Raw genomic sequence first — 22925 nt, 5'->3', positions numbered from 1 at the left:
GACATAATAATTAAGTAGAAGCGAAAATTGCAAACGATTTGAGCACTTGTTTAGAAATGATAAGACAACAATTTGTGCGTGCTAAACCAGCACCAGAGCCACTTCAGCTTCCAACGCTCGAATTCTGTTTTCGTGTTTGACGATCATCGCCTTCAACTTTCTTATTTCGTCGGCGAATTCTGGCAACGTTTTGTCCTAAATCAACAAAATTAGTTTAAGAAAAACCACAAACCCAAACCACTCACCGAAACTTGTGTTTGGTTTTGGGTCTTCCCCGATTTCGAGGAGCTTCGACACAGAAATGATCGCTTTCGATTCCATCCTTGAGCGAAATCAACAGACTCTTCAGTCGACAGCGCGCGCGCGCCGCACTGTCACCCAAAGTATCTGGATAGTCCGGTCAGTCCGGAGTTGTTTAGCCTATAAAACCTCGAGATTTCGCATCCTCTCTTCGGCATCATTCCTATGCCTGAGTTGAGTGTTGATGTAATATCACGCCTTCCACCATCTTCCTTCCTGCAAGAAGTGTAAAAAAGTTTCATCAAGAACATGTTTGTTTATCTCACCTGAAAAACTCTTCTTACTCTGTGCAGTCAATTGCTGTTTCTTCACGGCAAAGCTTTTAATTGCGCCTGCTTCTTGACCAACAGGAAAGACAACAAAGTTGTGTTAAGCTGCAACTAAGAGATTAAGGTGAGACCATGAATGGAGAGAAAAGAAAACAAACAAACCTTCCATCCTTCCTGAACAAACAGATCTCGCGTTTTCAAGAAACCAATAAAAATTCTCCATAAACTTCCGTTCCCTGATGTTTCCTTGACTTCACAAAATAGCTCACAAGACACCAGATGACCTTCAGAGCCTTTGTAGTACATATTTTCTTTCTTGACAACTGCATCTCGATGATGCTCTGTTTCCATTGGTTGAGTTCCTTTGGCTCTTCTCCAGAGGAGAATACTCGTTTTCTGCTCGTAGACTCAACATTGCAAACTTCGTGCTCCCGCAATGCAATCAGCAACACTTGAAACATCTCCCAGTCACTGAACGACATCTTCAACCACTGGAAAAAGAACATTTGATTTTGAATTTAACCTTTTTCATCACCTTTTTCGTGATGTTATGCTCCTTGATCAATTCACTGTTCTCTGGGAGCACTGAATGGGTGGTTTCTTCAATTCTGTGCAATAACTTGCAGAGTCCTTTAGCGTTGAGCGACGACAACCGCCTTTTCGACATCTTAGGCTATGGGTATCATCCATCGATTCAGTCTCTTAATAATAAACTCTGGTAATGAAGTTGGAACCTGAAATACCACGAAACATTTCAAGGCTGGAATTCAAACAGTTTTCAGCTTACCTGCGTTTAAAAATTTCAATAAGACCCATCAATTTGTTGCAAATCAACTCCAACTAAAAATAGCTTCAAATGAACTTCTTAACTTGTGTAATTTCTTTGCTACCATGCCCAGAAGAACGAGAAAGTAAACAGTAAAGAATTCTGGTAGTCTCTTGTGCAAGCAGGATCGTTGTTAATCATTTGTTGTACTCTGAAAATAAGTTTAGTAAATCATGAACATAACCTCAATGTGTGCTGTCAAAATATTCAAGTTAAGACATACGTTAAGATAGAGACACAATACCATTTTTAAATAATTAATAGAATCGTAACCAAGTCGTGAATGTTAAATCAGACTTCAGATTCTTACTCCTGAGGACAAAATTAATAAAAAGAGTATTTTCTTGCTTTAATTTTCATCGAAAAACTGCAAACCAAATAAAAGTTTGAAAAATTAATAAAACATTAACGGAGCGTCGGATCGAAAAATCTTTGACGGATTCTTGTTCCTGAGGTCCAAATTGATGGAAAAAGTCGGTTTCAAAGAGATTTTATTTTTTGTCGAAATCGCCAAAAATCCATGAATTAACCCCTTACAACTTTTTTTGGCGAAAAACACGAAAGTTCCCAGATCGATACGAAACTTTGCACATGGCATAATTTGACATTTCCACATCCATTTTTGGTCTCCGTTCCTCGCTATCTGTGAGATTTTTTGAGAAAATGCAAATTAAAAATTTCAAAATTCAATTTCCCGCGTCAAGCAATCTGTCAACGAAGCATAGAAGCTAGGACATGCGTCAACAGTCTTTAGTCCATAAATAATATTAAATAAAATATTAACAAAGTCGTAAATCTTAAATCAAAGTTTAGATTCGTTTTTCTGAGATTAAAATTAACAAGTTAAGTAGTTTATTGTATTTATTTACACCGAAAAATGAATGCATAATGTGTGTATAATTGGTTGCCTACCTACATTGCAAATTTTAATTTTAAGTAAACTTATAATTACGTTTTGAATCTTACTTTAGAGTACAGAATCTTGTTCCTGAAGTCTAAATTAATAAAAAAAAAATGTTTTAAGAAGGTTTCGATTAAATTTCAAATATCAGTCGCGAAGAAACCTGTTTAGTTTTCAACCAATCACACACAGCCCAAATAAGAACCGGCAAATTTAAAGAAATTTATTAATAACACGAACATTAACATGAATAAATTAATGAGTACAAAGTTTCTACTTAAAAACTACAACAGGACTTAGAAAGACGTTGAAAACCGCCTCGACTACACTCCTTACATTAAATCTCGCTTCTTTCGGTCTTTTGACCGTCGTTAAATTGTTGTTACTACAAGCGAGACAGCCGATTTCGTCTAACCCGACTTGTACCTTAAACCCCCCACCTCGTTGTTGAAAAGTGTCCCCCCTTAAAATCCCCGCTTGCACTTTCGTGGTGATTTCGAACGTGTACAAGTTGTACCTCTTGTCGATTTGATCGCGCTGTAAAACGAGCTGCACTCTTCGCGGACTGCTTGCGTGATCGAAGATGGTGCGAAAACTGTTCGAAACCGAGCGGATTTTAATATCGTTTTTCAGTTTTCTGGGTTGATTTCAGGAGGATTAGAACCGAGAAGACGACTTGGATGAAAGCCGTGAATTTCTTGTACCGTGTTTGGGCGGTGAGGACCACGAAGAGGCAGAGAGACTGAAGATGAGGCCGGTGAAAACGAAGAAGGGCTAAGCTTCCGCGGAGTCAACGTCACGTGCATCGGAAGTCGTGGAACTCTCGCTTCACCTGCAACATTTGGAACGTGACAACTTGTCACTAGCATCAGCACCACCAGCAGCTGCGTTTCTGACTTCGCCAAAAAGAAAAAGAACGTAAATTCGCAGGCTAGAAACCATACCAACTTCAAGTACAAGATCTTAAGGGCTAGATGTGGGTGGAGAATCGACCTCTGGACGGACCAAAGGGATGTGATCCAAAGCCTTCAGATCAGGATGGGATTAACAATGGGTAAATGTCCGTGGGAATAATCCACCGTGGCCGATGGGTAAAATGATGTATAATAACGCAAGTTTACACCAAAAAACAAGCGAGATATCGATATGAGAAGTTTGGCATTGTTTTTTTAATCATGAATTTTCGCGAAAATTTGTTTCATAAAAATATTATAATCTTCTATAACTAGACATTTAACAATCGTAGATAATATATATTAAAGAGCCACTTTGGGGTGATAAAAAATGACATAATAATTAAGTAGAAGCGAAAATTGCAAACGATTTGAGCACTTGTTTAGAAATGATAAGACAACAACGCTCGAATTCTGTTTTCGTGTTTGACGATCATCGCCTTCAACTTTCTTATTTCGTCGGCGAATTCTGGCAACGTTTTCTCCTAAATCAACAAAATTAGTTTAAGAAAAACCACAAACCTAAACTTGTGTTTGGTTTTGAGTCTTCCCCGATTTCGAAGAGCTTCGACACAGAAATGATCGCTTTCGATTCCATCCTTGAGCGAAATCAACAGACTCTTCAGTCGACAGCGCGCGCGCGCGCCGCACTGTCACCCAAAGTATCTGGATAGTCCGGTCAGTCCGGAGTTGTTTAGCCTCTAAAACCTCGAGATTTCGCATCCTCTCTTCGGCATCATTCCTATGCCTGAGTTGAGTGTTGATGTAATATCACGCCTTCCACCATCTTCCTTCCTGCAAGAAGTGTAAAAAAGCTTCATCAAGAACATGTTTGTTTATCTCACCTGAAAAACAATTGCTATTTCTTCAAGGCAAAGCTTTTAATTGCGCCTGCTTCTTGACCAACAGGAAAGACAACAAAGTTGTGTTAAGCTGCAACTAAGAGATTAAGGTGAGACCATGAATGGAGAGAAAAGAAAACAAACAAACCTTCCATCCTTCCTGAACAAACAGATCTCGCGTTTTCAAGAAACCAATAAATGATGTTTCCTTGACTTCACAAAATAGCTCACAAGACACCAGATGACCTTCAGAGCCTTTGTAGTACATATTTTCTTTCTTGACAACTGCATCTCGATGATGCTCTGTTTCCATTGGTTGAGTTCCTTTGGCTCTTCTCCAGAGGAGAATACTCGTTTTCTGCTCGTAGACTCAACATTGCAAACTTCGTGCTCCCGCAATGCAATCAGCAACACTTGAAACATCTCCCAGTCACTGAACGACATCTTCAACCACTGGAAAAAGAACATTTGACTTTGAATTTAACCTTTTTCATCCACATTGCAGTAAAGCAGCACCTTTTTCATGATGTTATGCTCCTGGATCAATTCACTGTACTCTGGGAGCACTGAATGGGTGGTTTCTTCAATTCTGTGCAATAACTTGCAGAGTCCTTTAGCGTTGAGCGACGACAACCGCCTTTTCGACATCTTAGGCTATGGGTATCATCCATCGATTCAGTCTCTTAATAATAAACTCTGGTAATGAAGTTGGAACCTGAAATACCACGAAACATTTCAAGGCTGGAATTCAAACAGTTTTCAGCTTACCTGCGTTTAAAAATTTCAATAAAGACCCATAAATTTGTTGCAAATCAACTCCAACTAAAAATAGCTTCAAATGAACTTCTTAACTTGTGTAATTTCTTTGCTACCATGCCCAGAAGAACGAGAAAGTAAACAGTAAAGAATTCTGGTAGTCTCTTGTGCAAGCAGGATCGTTGTTAATCATTTGTTGTACTCTGAAAATAAGTTTAGTAAATCATGAACATAACCTCAATGTGTGCTGTCAAAATATTCAAGTTAAGACATACGTTAAGATAGAGACACAATACCAATTTTAAATAATTAATAGAATCGTAACCAAGTCGTGAATGTTAAATCAGACTCCAGATTCTTACTCCTGAGGACAAAATTAATAAAAAGAGTATTTTCTTGCTTTAATTTTCATCGAAAAACTGCAAACCAAATAAAAGTTTGAAAAATTAATAAAACATTAACGGAGCGTCGGATCGAAAAATCTTCGACGGATTCTTGTTCCTGAGGTCCAAATTGATAGAAAAAGTCGGTTTCAAAGAGATTTTATTTTTTGTCGAAATCGCCAAAAATCCATGATGTTTAGTCTTTGAACTTTTTTTGGCGAAAAACGCGAAAGTTCGCAGATCGACACGAAACTTTGCACATGGCATAATTTGACATTTCCACATCCATTTTTGGTCTCCGTTCCTCGCTATCTGTGAGATTTTTTGAGAAAATGCAAATTAAAAATTTTTAAATTTAATTTCTCGCGTCAAGCAATCTGTCAACGAAGCATAGAAGCTAGGACATGCGTCAACAGTCTTTAGTCCATAAATAATATTAAATAAAATATTAACAAAGTCGTAAATCTTAAATCAAAGTTCAGATTCGTTTTTCTGAGGTTAAAATTAACAAGTTAAGTGGTTTATTGTATTTTTTTACACCGAAAATTGAGAGAAGTTTTTCCATAAAAGCCACCTAGCGGAATAACGCCGAAGTTGATAGTTCACGCCTCCTCTCACCAGAGGGCTAAACTTTTGTTTTTAAAACTTACAATTTTTGAATCAAAACCATTTGCAGGAATAAGGAAGAATGATAAAAAACAATACCCTCAAATTAAACTAAAGGAGTATTAATAAAATAAAAAAACACAAACTCGACACTCTCCCTCCTTCTTGCAAAAAGTGTGAAAAAGTTTCATTAGGAACATGTTTGTTGGCTTACCTAAAAAAGACGAGGGAAACAATCTGAAATGGACGAAACTATCCATTCTTAATTAATGGTAATTGATTATTGCTCTAATTCCAACTGATCCAAGAGCCAAGAGCCAAGGTTAGTCCTTCGCAAGTGGCGCTTCCTCAAAAATATCTCATTTAACGACTTCTTCAATTCTTGTAGATCATTGTTGTTTTTATATGCTGATGTAACCGCAGCCAGCTTGTCGGACATTTCAGTGCTCATTTCTTTTTCCGACTAAAACAAACCAAATAGTTTTAGGTGTTAATCTTCCTCTGATACTACAAAAGCCATGACATCATAAAGACACTAAATTTAAATCCCAAATTTGCAATCTGCGTAAAATTCTGCGTTCACTGATGTATAATAACTCAAGTTTAGTCTAAAAAATAAGCGAGATATCGATATCAGAAATTTGGCCATAGTTTTAGTCATGAATTTTCGCAAAAATTTGCAAATTTCGACTATTGGAAAATCTAAAAACGATTTCTTATGTAAAAAATCGCGAGAAAAGCGATGCCGCAAACCGCATTCCAATATCTGAAATAGTTTTCGAGATATCGAGCATGAATTGTTTCGAACCTTCAAAAATTTGGCCATCTGGCGACAACCCAAAAATTCAAACGGCCATAACTCAGTTATTTGTAGTCGGATCTGAATTTAAATTCCAGATTTGGATTCAGCGTGAGATTCTGCGTAAAATGAGTCAAAATTTATTGAGTTTACCTACGAAATAAAGAAAGCATTGACCAAAAACTGTTTGGAAATGGTCATTTTGGGGTGATTTTCAATCACTATTTTTTAAGTAAAAACGACGTTTAATACCTTTGTACTATATATCATTCGAAAGAGGAGCTCGAAATCGTTCTACTGGCTCAATTTGAGATCGATCAAACAAACGGTTTAGGAGTTATGCCCAAAAATAAAAAAAATTAAAAATTTTCATCGTTTGGAGTCGCAATTTTTTTTCGCGAAAAATCGACTATCGAATTTTGGGCTTTTAAGCACTTTTTCCAACGTAAAATGAGCCGAGAAAAACGATGGCGCAAACCGCAACTCAATATCTCTAATATTTTCCGAGATATTTAACTTTGAAAATTGGGAAAAATGAGAAAAAATGAAAATCAACTATCCGAAACTTTGATCGGCCATAACTCGGTCATTTGTTGTCGGATCTGAATTTAAATCCCAGATTTGGAATCTGCGTAAAATTCTGCGTTCACTGATGTATAATAACTCAATTACTCATTACTCTAAAAAACAAGCGAGATATCGATATGAGAAGTTTGGCCATAGTTTTAGTCATGAATTTTTGCGAAAATTTGCAAATTTCGACTTTTGGAAAATCTAAAAACGACTTCTTATGTAAAAAATCGCGAGAAAAACGATGCCGCAAACCGCATTCCAATATCTGGAATAGTTTCCGAGATATCGAGCATGAATTGTTTCGAACCTTCGAAAATTTTCTCGCTCTTTTTTACATAAGAATCCGTTGCCAGTAAAATATCGAAAAATTTGACGAATAGTTCGAAGTCCAAGGGTGGCCAACCCTATGGTGCAAAACCTAATTCGATCGATATAGTTTGGCGTAGTTTTAGTGATTTTCGCGAAAAACTGCAACTATTTCTTATGTAAAAAATCGCGAGAAGAACGTTGACGCAAACGGTTTCCCAATATTCCAAACTACGGCCCTGCTCGTCTCCAAAACACGCCTTTTCTCCTCCAAGCCACTTCTTCTTCTCCAAATCACGCCCCTTCTTCTTCTTCTTGTTGCCTCCAAAAATTGAAAATTTTTCATCAAATTTTTAACTTACAACGAATGATTTGTGGCATTTTGAGTTAGAAATAAACGCTGGCGTAAACCGTTATAGGTAGGTAATTTAAAAACAACTGTATATAATATAATCTTGACACACAATTTATTTGAAATGATGTGATATACAAAAGAAATGAAATGAAATATAAAAAAATTTTTCGATTCAATCACATAATTCGACTTTACGTGAAATGCGGAAGTTGGCTTCACCAAAAAAAAATCAAGACCTAAATTACTCATTTATATCACAGAAATTTTGATTATGTTCTTTTGAATGGTTACACGTTTCTCGTTGTCAATTTTGATTACTAAATGAGTAAGATGGATCTTTTGCAATGAAAATTGTCTATCATAAAATGGACGTCAAGCAATGAGGAATCACATCCCTATTCTTAATCTAGCAGAGGTTTCTTTGTACACGTGAAAAAATAATACTAGACAAGAATCTGCCGCAAGAAACGAACGATATCGATATATTTATATTTCTTTGTTTCGCTTCCATCCTGTCGACAGCTATAAATGATCAAAAATCAATTGGACGTTTAAAGCTATTATAATTTGACAAGGCATAGAAGAAATGTTTGTTCCTACAATATACAGGGTTGTTTATATTACAGTTAAAGCTTAACAGCAACTTGAAACGTTTCCCACATTTTTTACAGTGGCAGTTCTATTTTTGATATAAAACGACGCCACGCAAACACTGCGTAAAGAAATGAAAATTTATTGATCGATAGACAAAGAAAAGATTCACGTGGCGCGTCTAAACATATCGGGTGTGTCCGAAAGAGTTGAACGTCCTTTGGGACGCACCTGACATAAAAAGCATCATTAGACCTATCTATATAATACAAGGGTTATTCAATCTTAGGAATCTAACAGCGATTAATCGAATATAAATAAGTTACAAAATAAGTTTTAATAAATATTAAATACAACAATTTTAAACATTGTTTATACACAAACGCTTCAAGCGTATTTATAAATCCTTTGACTGTAAATATTATGTTGTTTGTATATCTCCTAGTCTACTCTTTTAGGATTTTTTTACTTTTATATTTAGAATCCTTTATTTAGAGAAACTTTAAGTCACTTGTAGTGCGATATCGTTTTGCTAATGTAAGAAAGAAATTTGGAAATTCCACGCATAGTAGAAAGATGACAGCACTAGCCTTTAGAACGTAAACTTTAGCCGAAGTGTCTCTAAATAGAGTTTTCGTGCGGGAATCGTTAATTCTATTCAATAATGCATAGGTACTTGTTTGGCGGGATTCTGTTAAAGCATATGGTCCCTATCATGTTTCTAGATATTTTCACCTCAGCTAAAAGTCGAGTATTTATTAAAAATTTATTGTATAGCAGCTTGCATTATATAATGCCCGAAACATGTAAACACACCGACTCTTTAAACATTTAAACATATAATAACAACGCATCTTGGAAGATTACTCTTAGTCCGACCAAAATAGACACAAAAATTTCAAAAATAACGCTGTTTTTTGTGTGGACGTTCATTTTATTGTTACAAACAAAATGTCAAAAGTTCCCATTTATAGGTGTGGCTAAAAAAGTTACGCGGTGGTAAATAGCAAACAAAACAAATATTCCAATGGCAAAAATATTTATTATGAAAATTGTACTTTATCAAATTTTTTAAAACTTCAAGAATTTTATTCTTTTGTGCACCACAGTCGAAACATAGAACTTGGTGCTTTTTTAGATTGAGGAAGCATTAAGTGAACTTAATCTTCTGCAAATTCTTTTTCATGGTACTTATGTTCTTCAAGAACTTCTTCTAGTTTTTGAGAGTCCTCAAAACAACAGCATAGATTTTATGTATATCTTCAATTTAGACTCATTTACTAAGATTCAGATTCAACTACGGCATTTACCACATACTGTTGAAAAATCAAACTTAACTTAAAACTATAATTCTTACCACCATTAAAACAATTAATTTTCACTAGTTTATTTGAAATAAATGAAGACACAGTTTTAATTGCCTTCTAAACTTCATTTAGTCTTCATGTCTGATTTGTTTAGAACAATAAAATGAAGGTCCACACAAAAATCAGCCTTAAGCGAATTATTCCGAGGTTCATGTTTATTTTGCCTGGACTATCTCATTTAATCTACATTTAAATAAATAATACTGTCGAGTTGAACCAAATGCCGACGAATTACTCTCAAAGCAAACTTTATTGTCATTGCAAACAGAGAGAAATCAAGTAGTACGAGGAATTTTTTTCTTAAAAATATCACTTTGGAGGTCTACCTTCTAAAGAACCGAAAGAACCCTTTGCCCTTCTCAGGCGGAGGTGCCATGAGCATGGGCACCTGATTTTTGTGAGTTATGCGAATCTGAAAGAACGAGAAATTATCATCGCTTTTGAAATCCTCCTGTCTTACCGTCGTCGGCGGTTGCATCCACGGCTCTCCGTCGATCTGCATAGGAAAAGTCTTTTTCGTCTTGATGACGACGGAAGAACACTGCGCCAACCGGCGTCCGCTCGCTCTCAGCCCTGTCCTGACTTGACCCATATGAAGACAATTCTCCAGTCCAATCACCTCAATCAACCCGTCGCCGATATCTAAAAATTGGTAAACGATAAGAATCCACGCGCACGGAGTCGAATACCTTGGACGGCCACACTGAGATCCACGGAATTGAAACTTGACGTGCTCATCTCTTTCTGGCGCTTCTTCTTTTTACTTTTTCTCCTCGAACCGGACAGGTGCTCACCCCACAGATTCGAACCGCCGTGGGTATAGGGAATATTCAACAAAGCGATGCCTTGTAAGGGCGATCCGTTGGCCAAATCCAAAGACACGTCGTCACACTGCAACAATGAGGGAAGTCAGTTTCGTTGATTTGAAGGCCTCTTACCTTTTATCTAAATCTTTTTTAGTTTAGGTACAACTCAAAAATCAATATCCGAAACTTTAATCGTTCATAACTCCGTTATTTCTAGGCCTATCTTAACTAACCTCATCTTTTTGGATTCTGCGTAAAATTCTGCGTAAAACGAGCACAATACGTTAAGATTACTTCATAAATACATATAAAAAATGAAAAATTTGTATGCAAGCTATCTAAGATCGAGCTTAGAGGAAAAAAATTGCGAGAAAAGCGATTCCGAAATCGTTTTTTTATTTATATTCTTTTTTATAACATTTAATACAAAAATTTGGATTTTGATGTCGCCCGACACATAAAAAATTCCAAAATCTCCAATTTAAGTTTTAAATTTCTAAAATTAAATACTCGGGATCAAGAATTCTTTAGTAATAAATCCACCTAATGAAATTTACCGTTAAAATTGGTGAATTTATAAAATTTATTAGAAAATTTTGGATTTTGAGGTCGGCCGACAAATAAAAAATTCCAAAATCTCCAATTTAAGTTTTAAATTTCTAAAATTAAATACTCGGGATCAGGAATTCTTTAGTAATAAATCCAGCAAATTTTATTGATTTACCGTTAAAATTGGCAAATTTATAACATTTAATAGAAAATTTTGGATTTTGAGGTCGTCCGACATACAAAAATTTCAAAAATCTCCAATTTTTGTTCTAAAATTAAATACTCGATATAAGAAATTTTTTAGTAATAAATCCATCAAATTTCACTGATTTACCATCAAAATTCGCAAATTTATAACATTTAATAGAAAGTTTTAGATTTTGAGGTCGTCCGACAAATAAAAATTTCCAAAATCTCCAATCTTTGTTCTAAAATTCTAAAATTAAATACTCGGTATAAGAAATTCCTTAGTAATACATCCACCAAATTTTATTGATTTATCGTTAAAATTGGCGAATTTATAACATTTAGTAGAAAATTTTGGTTTTTGAGGTCACCTGACAAATAAAAATTTCCAAAATCTCCAATTTTTGTTCCAAAATTCTAAAATAAATACTCGATATAGGAAATTCTTTAGTAATAAATACATCAAATTTCATTAATTAACATTTAATTTGAAATTTTGGATTTCGAAGTCGCCCGACAAATAAAAATTTCCAAAAACTCCAATTTTTGTTCCAAAATTCTAAAATTAAATACTCTGTATAGGAAACTCTTTAGTAATAAATCCACTAAATTTCATTAATTTACCGTTAAAATCGGCGAATTTATAAATTTAATAGAAAATTTTGGATTTTGAGGTCGCCCGACATACAAAAATTTCCAAAATCTCCAATTTTTGTTCTAAAATTCTAAAATTAAATACTCGGTATAAGAAATTCTTTAGTAATAAATCCACCAAATTTCATTAATTTACCGTCAAAATTGCCAAATTTATAACATTTAATAGTTTTAGATTTTGAGGTCGTCCGACAAATAAAAATTTCCAAAATCTCCAATTTTTGTTCTAAAATTCTAAAATTAAATACTCGGTATAAGAAATTCTTTTGTAATAAATCCACCAGATTTCATTGATTTACCGTCAAAATTGGCAAATTTATAACATTTAATAGAAAGTTTTAGATTTTGAGGTCGCCCGACAAATCAAAATTTCCAAAATCTCCAATCTTTGTTCTAAAATTCTAAAATTAAATACTCGGTATAAGAAATTCCTTAGTAATACATCCACCAAATTTCATTAATTTACCGTTAAAATTGGCGAATTTATAAAATTTAATAGAAATTTTTGGATTTTGAAGTCGCCTGACAAATAAAAATTTCCAAAATCTCCAATTTTTGCTCCAAAATTCTAAAATTAAATAGTCGGTATAAGAAATGCTTTAGTAATAAATCCACCAGATTCGATTGATTTACCGTTAAAATTGGCGAATTTATAACGTTTAATATAAAATTTTGGATTTCGAGGTCGCTCGACAAAACAAAAAATTCCAAAATTTCCAATTTTTGATGGAAAATTCTAAATTTTACACCGCAAAGTAGTAAATCCACCAAATTTCGTTTCTTTTGTGTTAAAACTAGCAGACTTGTAAAATGTAATGAAAATTTTGGATTTTGAGGTCGCCAACAAATAAAAATTTTCAAAATTTTCATTTTTTGTTTGCCATAATTCCGTGGATATCGAAGAAAATCGTTTCCAGAGGTTCAAAATTTTGGTCCTCTGGCGACAATCCACAATTTCAGTTTCATTTTTTTAATGAAAAGGAAAACAATTGTGGTTTTGGATTCAGCGCAAAATTCTGCGTAAAATGAGCGCATACACCTCAGATTTCGACTTCCGTCGATTTGAAGGCCACTTACCGTAATCTCGATGGATTCGTGGAGGTTTTTGCACGACGCGGCAAACTGCTCGGTCGTCGCATATTCAAAATACCACAACTTGTTCTTCATGCGGCTGTTGAATTTCTCTGGATTTTTCTCCCTTTCCAAGTGGAATTTCACGCAAATTGCCGCGTCCACTCCCACGGAAAAGTAATTGTTGATGATGTTGTACGGAATGCGCGTGTCTTGGATCTTCTGATCGGGATCTGGCTGAGATGTATCAGACAATTCGATTAGCCACCTGTCCAACATGACGGGATTCGCTCGCGCGATTTTGTGCAGGATTTTGTGAATCGATTCGCCTTCGTAGCCGCCGCCCCATCGCAAACATCTAGCGAGGTCGTTGCCGGTGCCCAGAGGGATGACTCCGACGGCGGGCTGACATTCCAACTCCACTTTGTCTGCAAAAGGAACGAGGATGTATTTTTCGACCGAAAATTTTCATTTTTTTTATTTTACGTCAAGCGCGAGTTCAAAATTTCTCAAAAGTTTTCTATTAAATTCTGCAAGTCGGCTAGTTTTAATGCCAAAGCAATGCAATTTTGTGGATTGGTAATTTTAGAAAGATTCATCAAGTGTGTTAAATTTCAGAATTTCAGAACGAAATGTGAAAATTTTGAAAACTGTGTTATTTGTTAGACGAGGTCAAAATCAACATTTTTTTTATTACATTTTGTAACTCTGCTAGTTTTAACCCAAAAGTAACGAAATGTGGTGGAAATACCAAAAAAATTCTTTATTAAATGCTATAAATTAGAAATCTTACGGTTAAATAAATAAAATTTAATAAAAATTTTTGGATTTCGAGGTCGCCCATCAAATAAAAAACTCCAAAATTTCTAATTTTTGATGAAAAATGCTGAAATAAATTATACACATTCATTAAAAACCCCCAAAGTTGTAAACACCCAAATTTCGTTACCTTTGAGTTAAAACTAGCAAACTTATAAAATGTAATAGAAAATTTTGGACGTAACGTCCTCCAACAAATAAGAAATTCCAAAATTTTCACTTTTTGTTCTAAAATTCTGGAATTAAATATTCAGGATAAGGAATTCTTTAGTAATAAATCCACCAAATGTTATTGATTTACCGTTAAAATTGGCAAATTTATAACATTTAATAAAAAATTTTGAATTTTGAGGTCGCCCGACAAATAAAAATTTCCAAAATCTACAATTTTTGTTCTAAAATTCTACAATTAAATACTCGGTATAAGAAATTTTTTAGTAATAAATTCACCAATTTTTATTAATTTACCCTAAAAAATTGGCTAATTTATAACATTTAATAACAAAATTTGAACTTCGAGGTCGCCCGACAAATAAAAATTTCCAAAATCTCCAATTTTTGTTCTAAAGTTCTATAATTAAATATACAGTATAAGAAATTCTTTAGTAATAAATCCACCAAATTTCATCAATTTACCGTTAAAATTGGCGAATTTATAAAATTTAATAGAAAATTTTAGATTTTGAGGTCGCCCGACAAATAAAAATTTCCAAAATCTCCAATTTTTGTTCTAAAATTCTAAAATTAAATACTCGGTATGAGAAATTCTTTAGTAAAAAATCCACCAAATTTCATTAATTTACCGTTAAAATTGGTGAATTTATAAAATTTATTAGAAAATTTTGGATTTTGAGGTCGCCCGACAAATAAAAATTTCCAAAATCTCCAATTTTTGTTCTAAAATTCTAAAATTAAATACTCGGGATCAGGAATTCTTTAGTAATAAATCCACCAAATTTCATTGATTTACCGTCAAAATTGGCAAATTTATAACATTTAATAGAAAGTTTCAGATTTTGAGGTCGTCCGACAAATAAAAATTTCCAAAATCTCCAATTTTTGTTCTAAAATTCTAAAATTAAATACTTGGTATAAGAAATTCTTTAGTAATAAATCCATCAAATTTCATTAATTTACCGTTAAAATTGGTGAATTTATAAAATTTATTAGAAAATTTTGAATTGTCAGGTCGCCTGACAAATAAAAATTTCCAAAATCTCCAATTTTTGTTGTAAAATTCTAAAATTAAATACTCGGTATAAGAAATTCTTTAGTAATAAATCCACCAAATTTCATTGATTTACCGTTAAAATTGGCGAATTTATAACATTTAATAGAAAATTTTGGATTTTGAGGTCGCCCGACAAATACAAATTTTCAAAATCTCCAATTTTTGTTCTAAAATTCTAAAATTAAATACTCGGTATAAGAAATTCTTTAATAATAAATCCACCAAATTTCATTGATTTACCGTCAAAATTGGCAAATTTATAACATTTAATAGAAAGTTTCAGATTTTGAGGTCGTCCGACAAATAAAAATTTCCAAAATCTCCAATTTTTGTTCTAAAATTCTAAAATTAAATACTCCGCATAAGAAATTTGTAAATAATAAATTCGCCAAAGTTTTCTGTTGAGATTTTTCTAAGGTGGAACTGACCCATCGTTTCCAGCACCCAGCCGACGGTCCCATCACCGCCGCAACAAATCACTTTAAAGTTGGGCACGTCCTTGAACATGCTCAAGCCCTGCATGGGTCCTCCGGTCGCCAGATTGTGGACTTGTCTCGGGTTCAAGATGTATTGGAATTTTCGCAGGATTCTGGAGCCTTGTCTCCCTCCCGATTTGGGGTTGATGAACACCAACAGCGGCACTGAATTCGGCGACGTGGTTATTTGAAAAGACATCGCCGGTTGTTTGTTGCTCGTGTTAACGAAATTGCCCTAAAAAGACACCCGTAGAGTTAAAAGAATCGAAAATGAAGCGAACAGACATTATCGTGGCCGTATTTGGAGCCGCGCTTCTGCAAGGACCGCTGCCTGTCCAAGACGATGGGGCAGATGGCGGTCGGAGGAAGAATGTGAACCGCGTGCTCGCCCAAACCACACTCGGCCTTCACTTGGGACACGCATTTGTTGTGAAGCTGAAAGAAAACGTCCGTGTGAGCCCCAAATCGATTTGCGGACAGTTCGTCCCCAGCAATTTGTCCCCTTGAAAATTCGTTCCCTGCAAATTTGTCTCTGAAAGTAGCCTAGGCCTCCAAAAAAACTACATATTTTTGGTATAGCACTGTCATCAATTGACAGGGGAGTATGCTGACGTATTTAAAAAAAAATTAGAATGTTTAATTTCCAAAATAGTTACTAGGAGAGGCAACCTTAAAGAGTAAAAGTCACTAAATCAATTTTTTTTATTCATTCAATTTTGTTGACCTTAAAAACTGTCCGAAAATGCATTTGGAAGTCTTTGCAATTTTACTCAGACTTCCAACATAGCATTTTTCGGACTTGTGATCAAAATTACTATTTTTTTAATTTAGAGATGTTTGTAATTGTCAGAGAGCCTTCATTCTTCGCCAGAATTCTTTAAGAATCTCAAGTTTTCCGAATTTTCATTCTGGGCAAGCCATGCAATTTGAATGCACGTCGGCTTATCGCTCGAAACGTATCAAATCTCTCAGAACCTCAGTTTTCATTGATCAAAACAACTGCGTTGGTGTTAGTTACGACACGACTTTTTCATCACAGCCAAATTACCAGTGACAATTTTATTATATTTGATTTTTTAATTGTAATAAAACGAATTTTCTTATCAAAAATCACACCGGGACGAATTGGTGAGGGACGAATTGTCGAGGGCAAACTGCCGGGAACGAACTGGCCGTATCCCCCCAAATCAGCCTCAAGTCGACTTACCGTAATCTGACACCATCGACAGTGCAGGCCCGTAATGCCGGCTTTAACCGGCTTCCGGCATCGAGCGCATTTTCCCTGACAGTTGCCCTCCACCCAGTGGTGTTGGAGGGTTTGGGTGGATTTCTTGCTTTTGACGTACGTCGCGATGCAGCTGGCAGGCGCTCGATGGACGCAACGTTCGTGAACTGTGTATTTGCAAACTGCAAATAAGATATGCGAAATGAAATGTAATTTCGCTCTCAATTTAGTTTACTAACAAGTACAGCACAGCCCTTTTTTGCCCAGACCGACCAGCATGTTCAGACACAAATTACAATATGCAGGTCGGCTGAAATGTTTGAGTCTCCACAGATGATTGCCGTCTTCTTTGACGTTGGCGTCGAGGCCCAGCAGGACCAGGAGTGGAATTGTCGTCAAGCCGCCTCTCTTCCATTCCTCTAAGGAGACCGTGCCGTCCGCATCGTAATCTATTTCGATCATCATGTCTTGCAGGATCTAAAAACATATGATTACTCACAAAAGTGTGACTGTTTTTAATCGAGTTAGGGGAAGAGCACCAATATTGGATGGTTGCCTAATATTGGATACCACCCCAACTCAGTTTGGAAAAGCGAGCCATTAGATCATAAAGTAAACATTTCAAACCCAATATAAATAATAATTTAATTGATTCAATTTAAAAGCAAGTATTTTTAATATATGTTTTTTTTAAAGTATCCAATATTTGGTGCTCTTCCCCTAACGTCTTCCATTATTCCGCCAAGCGCTCATTTTGACTAAATAGTGTGCCAAGAAATAATAGTACGCCACTTTCTTTAACTAACCGGTTTCAGTTCCGACACGTCCCATCCCAAATACTCCGCCACTGTCATCATCTGATTGACAATACAGTCCATTTCGTTCGTGTCCAAAACGCCATTTCCGTCCGTATCGTACAACCGGAACATGACTGAAATCACAATACAGAGTGTCCGTTTTTAAGTCGACGAGTACTCACATTCGAGTTTGTCTTCAGGACGGCCAGCTTCCAGAAGCGACAAATAGCACACGATGTCCTTGAGAGAGACCTTGACGGTGCTCACGTCCAAAGTGCTGGTTTTCCGTACGATATGTCTCACTTCTGTAACGGTTTCAAACTAAGTTAGGGCGGTCGCACTCGATTGGATGTTTAACAAATGTAATTTATGCAAATTGGACACGGAGGTGGCGACGAGAAGAAATGCGAACTGAATGTTTCCCTGCAAACTTACGAGTACTAAAAAAGTAGCCGACACCAAATTCCGTGTTTATGACTTAACTGGAGTTCAAACTGCACAAAAGGACGAAACTATTACAGTGCTTGATTCTTAAATTTTGTTATTTATGACACGTATCGACATCACCCCACATCCATACAAGTAGAACCGACCATCGGAAAGCGATAGTCGGGTGATCACTTTTACCGGTGTCTGTCATAAATTACAAGATTTAAGAATCAGCAACTGTAGTGGTATTGCCCCTTTGTGCAGTTAGGACTCCAATTAACTAATTAATTAAGAATTAGTTCAAGACTGAAGCTTTAATCTACGATTATACGTCAAATCCGATTGCAGAATAATATTGTTGTTTCAGGTTAAATGTAGTCCGTGACTAAAATTTAGTTCTGAACTATAGCAAGGACTAAACGAAATATGGATTGCACAAACGGCTAGTTTTAGATTAAACGATATAGTTTGAGACTAAAGTCCGTTTTTTTATTAAAAAACCACCAACACCGCACTCTCCCAGCACTTTACAACCGGCAACATCGTCGATGGTGACTTTTTGGTGATAAAATCAAATAGGTTAGCTGCCTAATTGACAATTTTATTACACAAAACAGCCTTTCAGGCTGTGCCGAGTCTTTTCACTATTAAATCCTTTGATTCGCAATCCAACAGGCTGTAAAAGAAACGTTTTTAACGGAAACACTGCCTAATTTTCAGAAATGTCAAAAATTTGACAACTATTTTTTCACCAAAAATCTCCATAGGCAACGTTGCCGGTTGTAATGCAGGGGAAGATTGCGGTGTTAGTGGTTTAAAAAAAAACGGACTTTAAACATAATCCCACAGGTTTGATGGATTATAGGACGAACTAAATTGACAGTTCTAAGGAAAATCTTTTAGGTTATTTGGTTTTGCGACTTGTGCATATTGAAATAGTGGTTAAACAATCTTAATTCATGAAAAAGGTGACAGGCACTTTCTTATTGCAGCTCTGGATGTTCAAATAACGGCATTGTCTTATTTGACACCACGCATCTAGGTTTTATTAACTTTTATTGCCTATTTTTTTTTCAATTTTGATATATATTTTTTTTTAATATGGGCGCCAATTTAAAATAAGAAAGTTGAATATCGCCCAAAATATACTAAGACATTTAGAAAATTCAATAATTATCAGCTTATAGTAAATTAAAAGCCATTTAATTTGTTTTTAAAATTTTTAAAATCGGTTCATAAATAAAAATTCTACAACGCCTGCCGTTTTTTAAAAATCACCCTGTATATGTTTATAACAGTTAAAGGGTTAAGTCATAAACACGGTATTTGGTAACGGCTCTACTTTTTAGTACACCCAAACTAGCTTCTTAGCTAACACAGCGACTGTTAAAATTCTTGCGCCATTTAAATACCTTCGAGTTTTCCGTTGTTCACCAACAGCGAATTATTGGATTTCTTCGACGAGTTCCTGGAAATCTGGCTGTGCGACGGGGACGAATCCGTGCTCTTCTTCCCCAGGACTTCATGGCACGAATACGAAGTGTGCGTTACCGTGAGCATTGGATGCACGGTGCCTGAAATGAGCGCTCAGATTTGGGAAATGGGGCCGTAAAACTCACCAGTTTTTCCTCGAGTGGAGCAATCGCTGTCCGAACGGTGATGACCCAAGAGTTTTTCGCCAATTCCGTGGATCTTTTCCACGAGCATTTCGCCATAAGTGGCCGCCTTCTCGCCCCCCAACAGACTCTTCTCGATGGGCTCTCCGACGGAGTTCACGTTGGGCGTGGAGCCTGGAAAAAATAACGCCATTATTCTGAGGAGACATTTTAAAAATTCAGAAATCCCAGCAGAGAAAACTGTTTTAATGAGATATCTCTTTGTTGTCCTAAAATATTAAATATTAACACACGTCTGGCTGAAATTAAAAGAGGAATGTAGAGCAAGCAGGATGGTTACCTTTGTTATGAGAAGTGATAGGAGCACAAGCAGTGGTAGAGCTAAGTACTGCCATTTCTTTAAACCCTTTACCTTCGACTTTAACACTTTTCCGGACAAAAGACAGGAAAAGGTGGCGGCACAGTTCTTCAGGAGTGTGGACTTCGAGAAAGGTGTCGAGGAATTTCCTGAAGCCGTCGTAGTCAATGTCCTGGAACAACACAAAACTCATTTGTTGCGTTTCATCAATCTCAAATCTCCCGTTTTCGAAATCCTTCAATAAAATTCGTAATTTTGCTAATTTTAGTACTATAACAATTTTAATTTTTAAAACAAACGAAAAATTTTCGAAATTTTCCACTAAAATTTGTAATTTCGGTAATTTTAGGGCTCCAACAATGAAATTTGAGAAAGATACTATTTTTTAGTCGTGTATTAAGTCTACCAAATTTCAAAATTATAGAGCAAAAGTCTAAAGATTTAGAAATTTTCATTTTTAAGAGAAACCAAAAATTTCCGAAATCCTTCAGTAAAATTTGTAATTTTGGTAACTTTAGTGCTAAAGTAATGAAATTTGGAGAATATACTACTTTTAAGTCGCAAAGTAAGTCTACCAAATTGCAAAATTGTACAGCAAAAGACAAAAGTTTTAGAAATTTTAATTTTTTAGACGAACCAAAAATTTTCGAAAATTTCCACTAAAATTTGTAATTTTGCTAATTTTAGTACTACGGCAATGACATTTAGGGAAGCTACTATTTTTGAGTCGTAAATTAAGTCTACCAAAATGCAAAATTGTAGAGCAAAAGACAACAGATTTAGAATTTTTGCTTTTAAGACGAACCAAAAATTTCCGAAATCCTCAAATAAAATTCGTTATTTTGCTCATTTTTATGCTTCAGCAATAAAATTTAAAGAAGATACTATTTTTAAATCGCAAATTTGGTCTACCAAATTGAAAAATTGTCGAGCAAAAGAAAAAAAAATTTAATTTTTATGACGAACCAAAAAATTTCCATATTTTCTACTAAAATTTTAATTTTGGTAATTTTAGGGCTACAACAATGAAATTTGAGGAAGATATTACTTTTGAGTCATAAATTAAGTCTACCAAATTACAAAATTATAGGGCAAAAGACAACAGCTTTAGAAATTATTATTTTTAGGACGAACCAAAAATTTCCGAAATCCTCCACTAAAATTCGTAATTTTGTTAATTTTAGTGCTACAGTAATGAAATTTGAGGAATATACTACTTTTGAGTCTTATATTAAGTCTACCAACTTTCAAAATTATAGAGCGAAAGACAAAAGTTTTAAAAATTTTAATTTTTAGGACGAACCAAAAATTTGCGATATTTTCGAAATTTTGGTAATTTTAGGGTTACAATAATTAAATTTGGGGAAGATATTACTTTTAAGTCGTAAATTAAGTCTACCAAATAGCAAAATTAAAAAGCAAAAGACAACAGCGTTAGAAATTTTTATTTTAAAGACGAACCAAAAATTTTCAACTAAAATTCGTAATTTTTGTAATTTGAGTGCTGCAGTAATAAAATTTGGGGAAGATACTACTATTGAGTCGTGTATTAAGTCTGCCAACTTTCAAATTTATAGAGCAATAGTTTTAGAAATTTTTATTTTTAGAACGAACCAAAATTTTTCGAAATCCGTCACTAAAATTCGTAATTTTGATAATTTTAGGGCTACAACAATGAATGAGTTGTATTAAGTCTACCAAATTGCAAAATTATAGAGCGAAAGACAACAGTTTTTGAAATTTATATTTTTAGGCAAACCAAAAATTTTCGAAATCCTCTTCTAAAATTCGTAATTTTGTTAATTTTAGTGCTACAGTAATGAAATTTGGAAAAGCTACTATTTTTGAGTCGTAAATTAAGTTTACTAAATTGTAAAATTTTAGAGCAAAAGACAAAAAATTTGAATTTTTAAGACGAACCAAAAATTGCCACTAAAATTTGTTATTTTGGTAATACGAACTGTCACATTTGTCGAATTGTCACTAAATTATAGGAGCATCATCAATGAACTTGTTCTTGATATTTCCAGTGCTGATTTGCCGAAGTTCAGACCCATTTTACTACATATTTTCCGGCGTTTCCTTCCGTCGAAAGTGAATGCAATTGTGTTTGCTGCTACATCTTCAGCCGTCAACACAAGAGCAGATTGTGCTATCGTCGGCGTATTCCACTCACATATTATATTCGAGCTCGTAATTTCCGCCATAAGCGAATCTATCAAACACAGAAGCCGAGTCTGCGAATCCGAGCCCGGAATTTTATTTTATTAATTTAGCTCTCGGCGAGTTTCTCTAATTACCACCACGAATAGTTAAATAACTCAACTGAGCACAGATCATCATAATTTTAATAAAACTTAATTAAATTGTCCTCTTTCAGCATTACATAATTCATTGCGTAATAAAAGAATTTATTCAGTTTGCGTCGAAGGAAAAAACTCACAAATTTCATGAATAAGGCATCGCTCCTCTTTATTAAAAATACACCGGCAGCCATCAATATTTGTGTAAATAAGTCTTTTCCGGCTTTTCAAGAAGCAAATTGAATTCATGAAGGTGCTTTAAACGCAGACTCTTCGCGTCGATAAAAACATAATCGTGAAAGCACTTGTGGGTGGCTAAATTAGCAATCTTCTGCTAAAGGAGGCTTTCAAGGGAGCAGGAGCGGGGCGAGCGAGTCTTCCGGAGATTGGAACTGTCGATACTTGAAGCCGCAAAGTTCCGATTTCTGTTTTCTGACTAAATTCACTAATTACTGCAGTGGCTTTTCAACAGTGCACTTAATAATTGTGCCAAAAGTGTGAAAATAACTTATTGTAATCCTACAACTTAAGCTCGTTTGCCAGGCCCTTTCTAATAAATCATGTCGTAAGGATCCACT

The 22925-nt window shown here is 35.0% G+C and overlaps 3 protein-coding genes and 2 long non-coding RNA genes across 6 annotated transcripts in view; all 5 read right to left on the bottom strand.

Moving 5' to 3' along the window:
* Window positions 1–589: 589 nt before the first annotated feature.
* LOC148180668 (uncharacterized) lies at window positions 590–1598 on the bottom strand. Its single transcript, XM_088046327.1, has 4 exons — window positions 1357–1598; window positions 1105–1303; window positions 732–1060; window positions 590–680 (listed from the first exon to the last, which is right to left on the bottom strand). Exons 2-3 carry the CDS (start codon window positions 1234–1236, stop codon window positions 767–769), a joined length of 426 nt encoding a protein of 141 aa, XP_087902453.1. The 5' UTR covers window positions 1237–1303; window positions 1357–1598; the 3' UTR covers window positions 590–680; window positions 732–766.
* A 1225-nt stretch (window positions 1599–2823) lies between these two features.
* Window positions 2824–3933, bottom strand: LOC148180667 (uncharacterized). The gene is made up of 2 exons (XR_015770800.1): window positions 3772–3933; window positions 2824–3128 (listed from the first exon to the last, which is right to left on the bottom strand). It is a non-coding gene; the product is annotated as an uncharacterized LOC148180667 (long non-coding RNA).
* A 182-nt stretch (window positions 3934–4115) lies between these two features.
* LOC148180666 (uncharacterized) lies at window positions 4116–4929 on the bottom strand. Its single transcript, XM_088046337.1, has 4 exons — window positions 4860–4929; window positions 4608–4806; window positions 4240–4544; window positions 4116–4188 (listed from the first exon to the last, which is right to left on the bottom strand). Exons 2-3 carry the CDS (start codon window positions 4737–4739, stop codon window positions 4275–4277), a joined length of 402 nt encoding a protein of 133 aa, XP_087902463.1. The 5' UTR covers window positions 4740–4806; window positions 4860–4929; the 3' UTR covers window positions 4116–4188; window positions 4240–4274.
* A 46-nt stretch (window positions 4930–4975) lies between these two features.
* On the bottom strand, window positions 4976–6463 carry LOC148180665 (uncharacterized). Its single transcript, XR_015770801.1, has 2 exons — window positions 6051–6463; window positions 4976–5050 (listed from the first exon to the last, which is right to left on the bottom strand). It is a non-coding gene; the product is annotated as an uncharacterized LOC148180665 (long non-coding RNA).
* Window positions 6464–7964: 1501 nt separating this feature from the next.
* Dgk (diacyl glycerol kinase 1) overlaps window positions 7965–22925 on the bottom strand; it is a 48968-nt gene continuing 34007 nt past the window's right edge. The window contains exons 4-16 of one of the 2 annotated variants that reach the window (XM_088049775.1): window positions 20027–20216; window positions 19690–19860; window positions 19483–19644; window positions 17824–17946; window positions 17651–17775; window positions 17084–17321; window positions 16827–17026; window positions 15905–16054; window positions 15572–15854; window positions 13100–13521; window positions 10517–10718; window positions 10288–10469; window positions 7965–10239 (exon numbers count right to left, since the gene is read on the bottom strand). In XM_088049775.1, the coding sequence (XP_087905901.1) occupies window positions 10150–10239; window positions 10288–10469; window positions 10517–10718; window positions 13100–13521; window positions 15572–15854; window positions 15905–16054; window positions 16827–17026; window positions 17084–17321; window positions 17651–17775; window positions 17824–17946; window positions 19483–19644; window positions 19690–19860; window positions 20027–20216 (2538 nt within the window). In that variant the 3' untranslated portion in view covers window positions 7965–10149. The remainder of the gene's footprint in view (window positions 10240–10287; window positions 10470–10516; window positions 10719–13099; window positions 13522–15571; window positions 15855–15904; window positions 16055–16826; window positions 17027–17083; window positions 17322–17650; window positions 17776–17823; window positions 17947–19482; window positions 19645–19689; window positions 19861–20026; window positions 20217–22925) is intronic. The other variant, XM_088049776.1, reaches the window with a different exon arrangement.

Source organism: Gnatocerus cornutus, chromosome 1 (assembly GCF_029298725.1).
Source record: "Gnatocerus cornutus isolate USDA-ARS CGAHR chromosome 1, icGnaCorn1.1, whole genome shotgun sequence".
NCBI classification, from domain to species: Eukaryota; Metazoa; Arthropoda; class Insecta; order Coleoptera; family Tenebrionidae; genus Gnatocerus; species Gnatocerus cornutus.
Note: the sequence above shows the minus strand (reverse complement) of the source record. Positions and strands in the feature narration are given on the sequence as shown.

Bases quoted from the DNA above. Each gene is read 5' to 3' on its own strand.
- LOC148180666 (XM_088046337.1), bottom strand. From the start codon at position 4,739: ATGTCGAAAAGGCGGTTGTCGTCGCTCAACGCTAAAGGACTCTGCAAG. The intron at 4,545-4,607 runs GTGCTGCTTTAC...TTCTTTTTCCAG, and splicing joins AGCATAACATCATGAAAAAG to TGGTTGAAGATGTCGTTCAG.
- LOC148180668 (XM_088046327.1), bottom strand. From the start codon at position 1,236: ATGTCGAAAAGGCGGTTGTCGTCGCTCAACGCTAAAGGACTCTGCAAG. The intron at 1,061-1,104 runs GTGATGAAAAAG...TTCTTTTTCCAG, and splicing joins AGCATAACATCACGAAAAAG to TGGTTGAAGATGTCGTTCAG.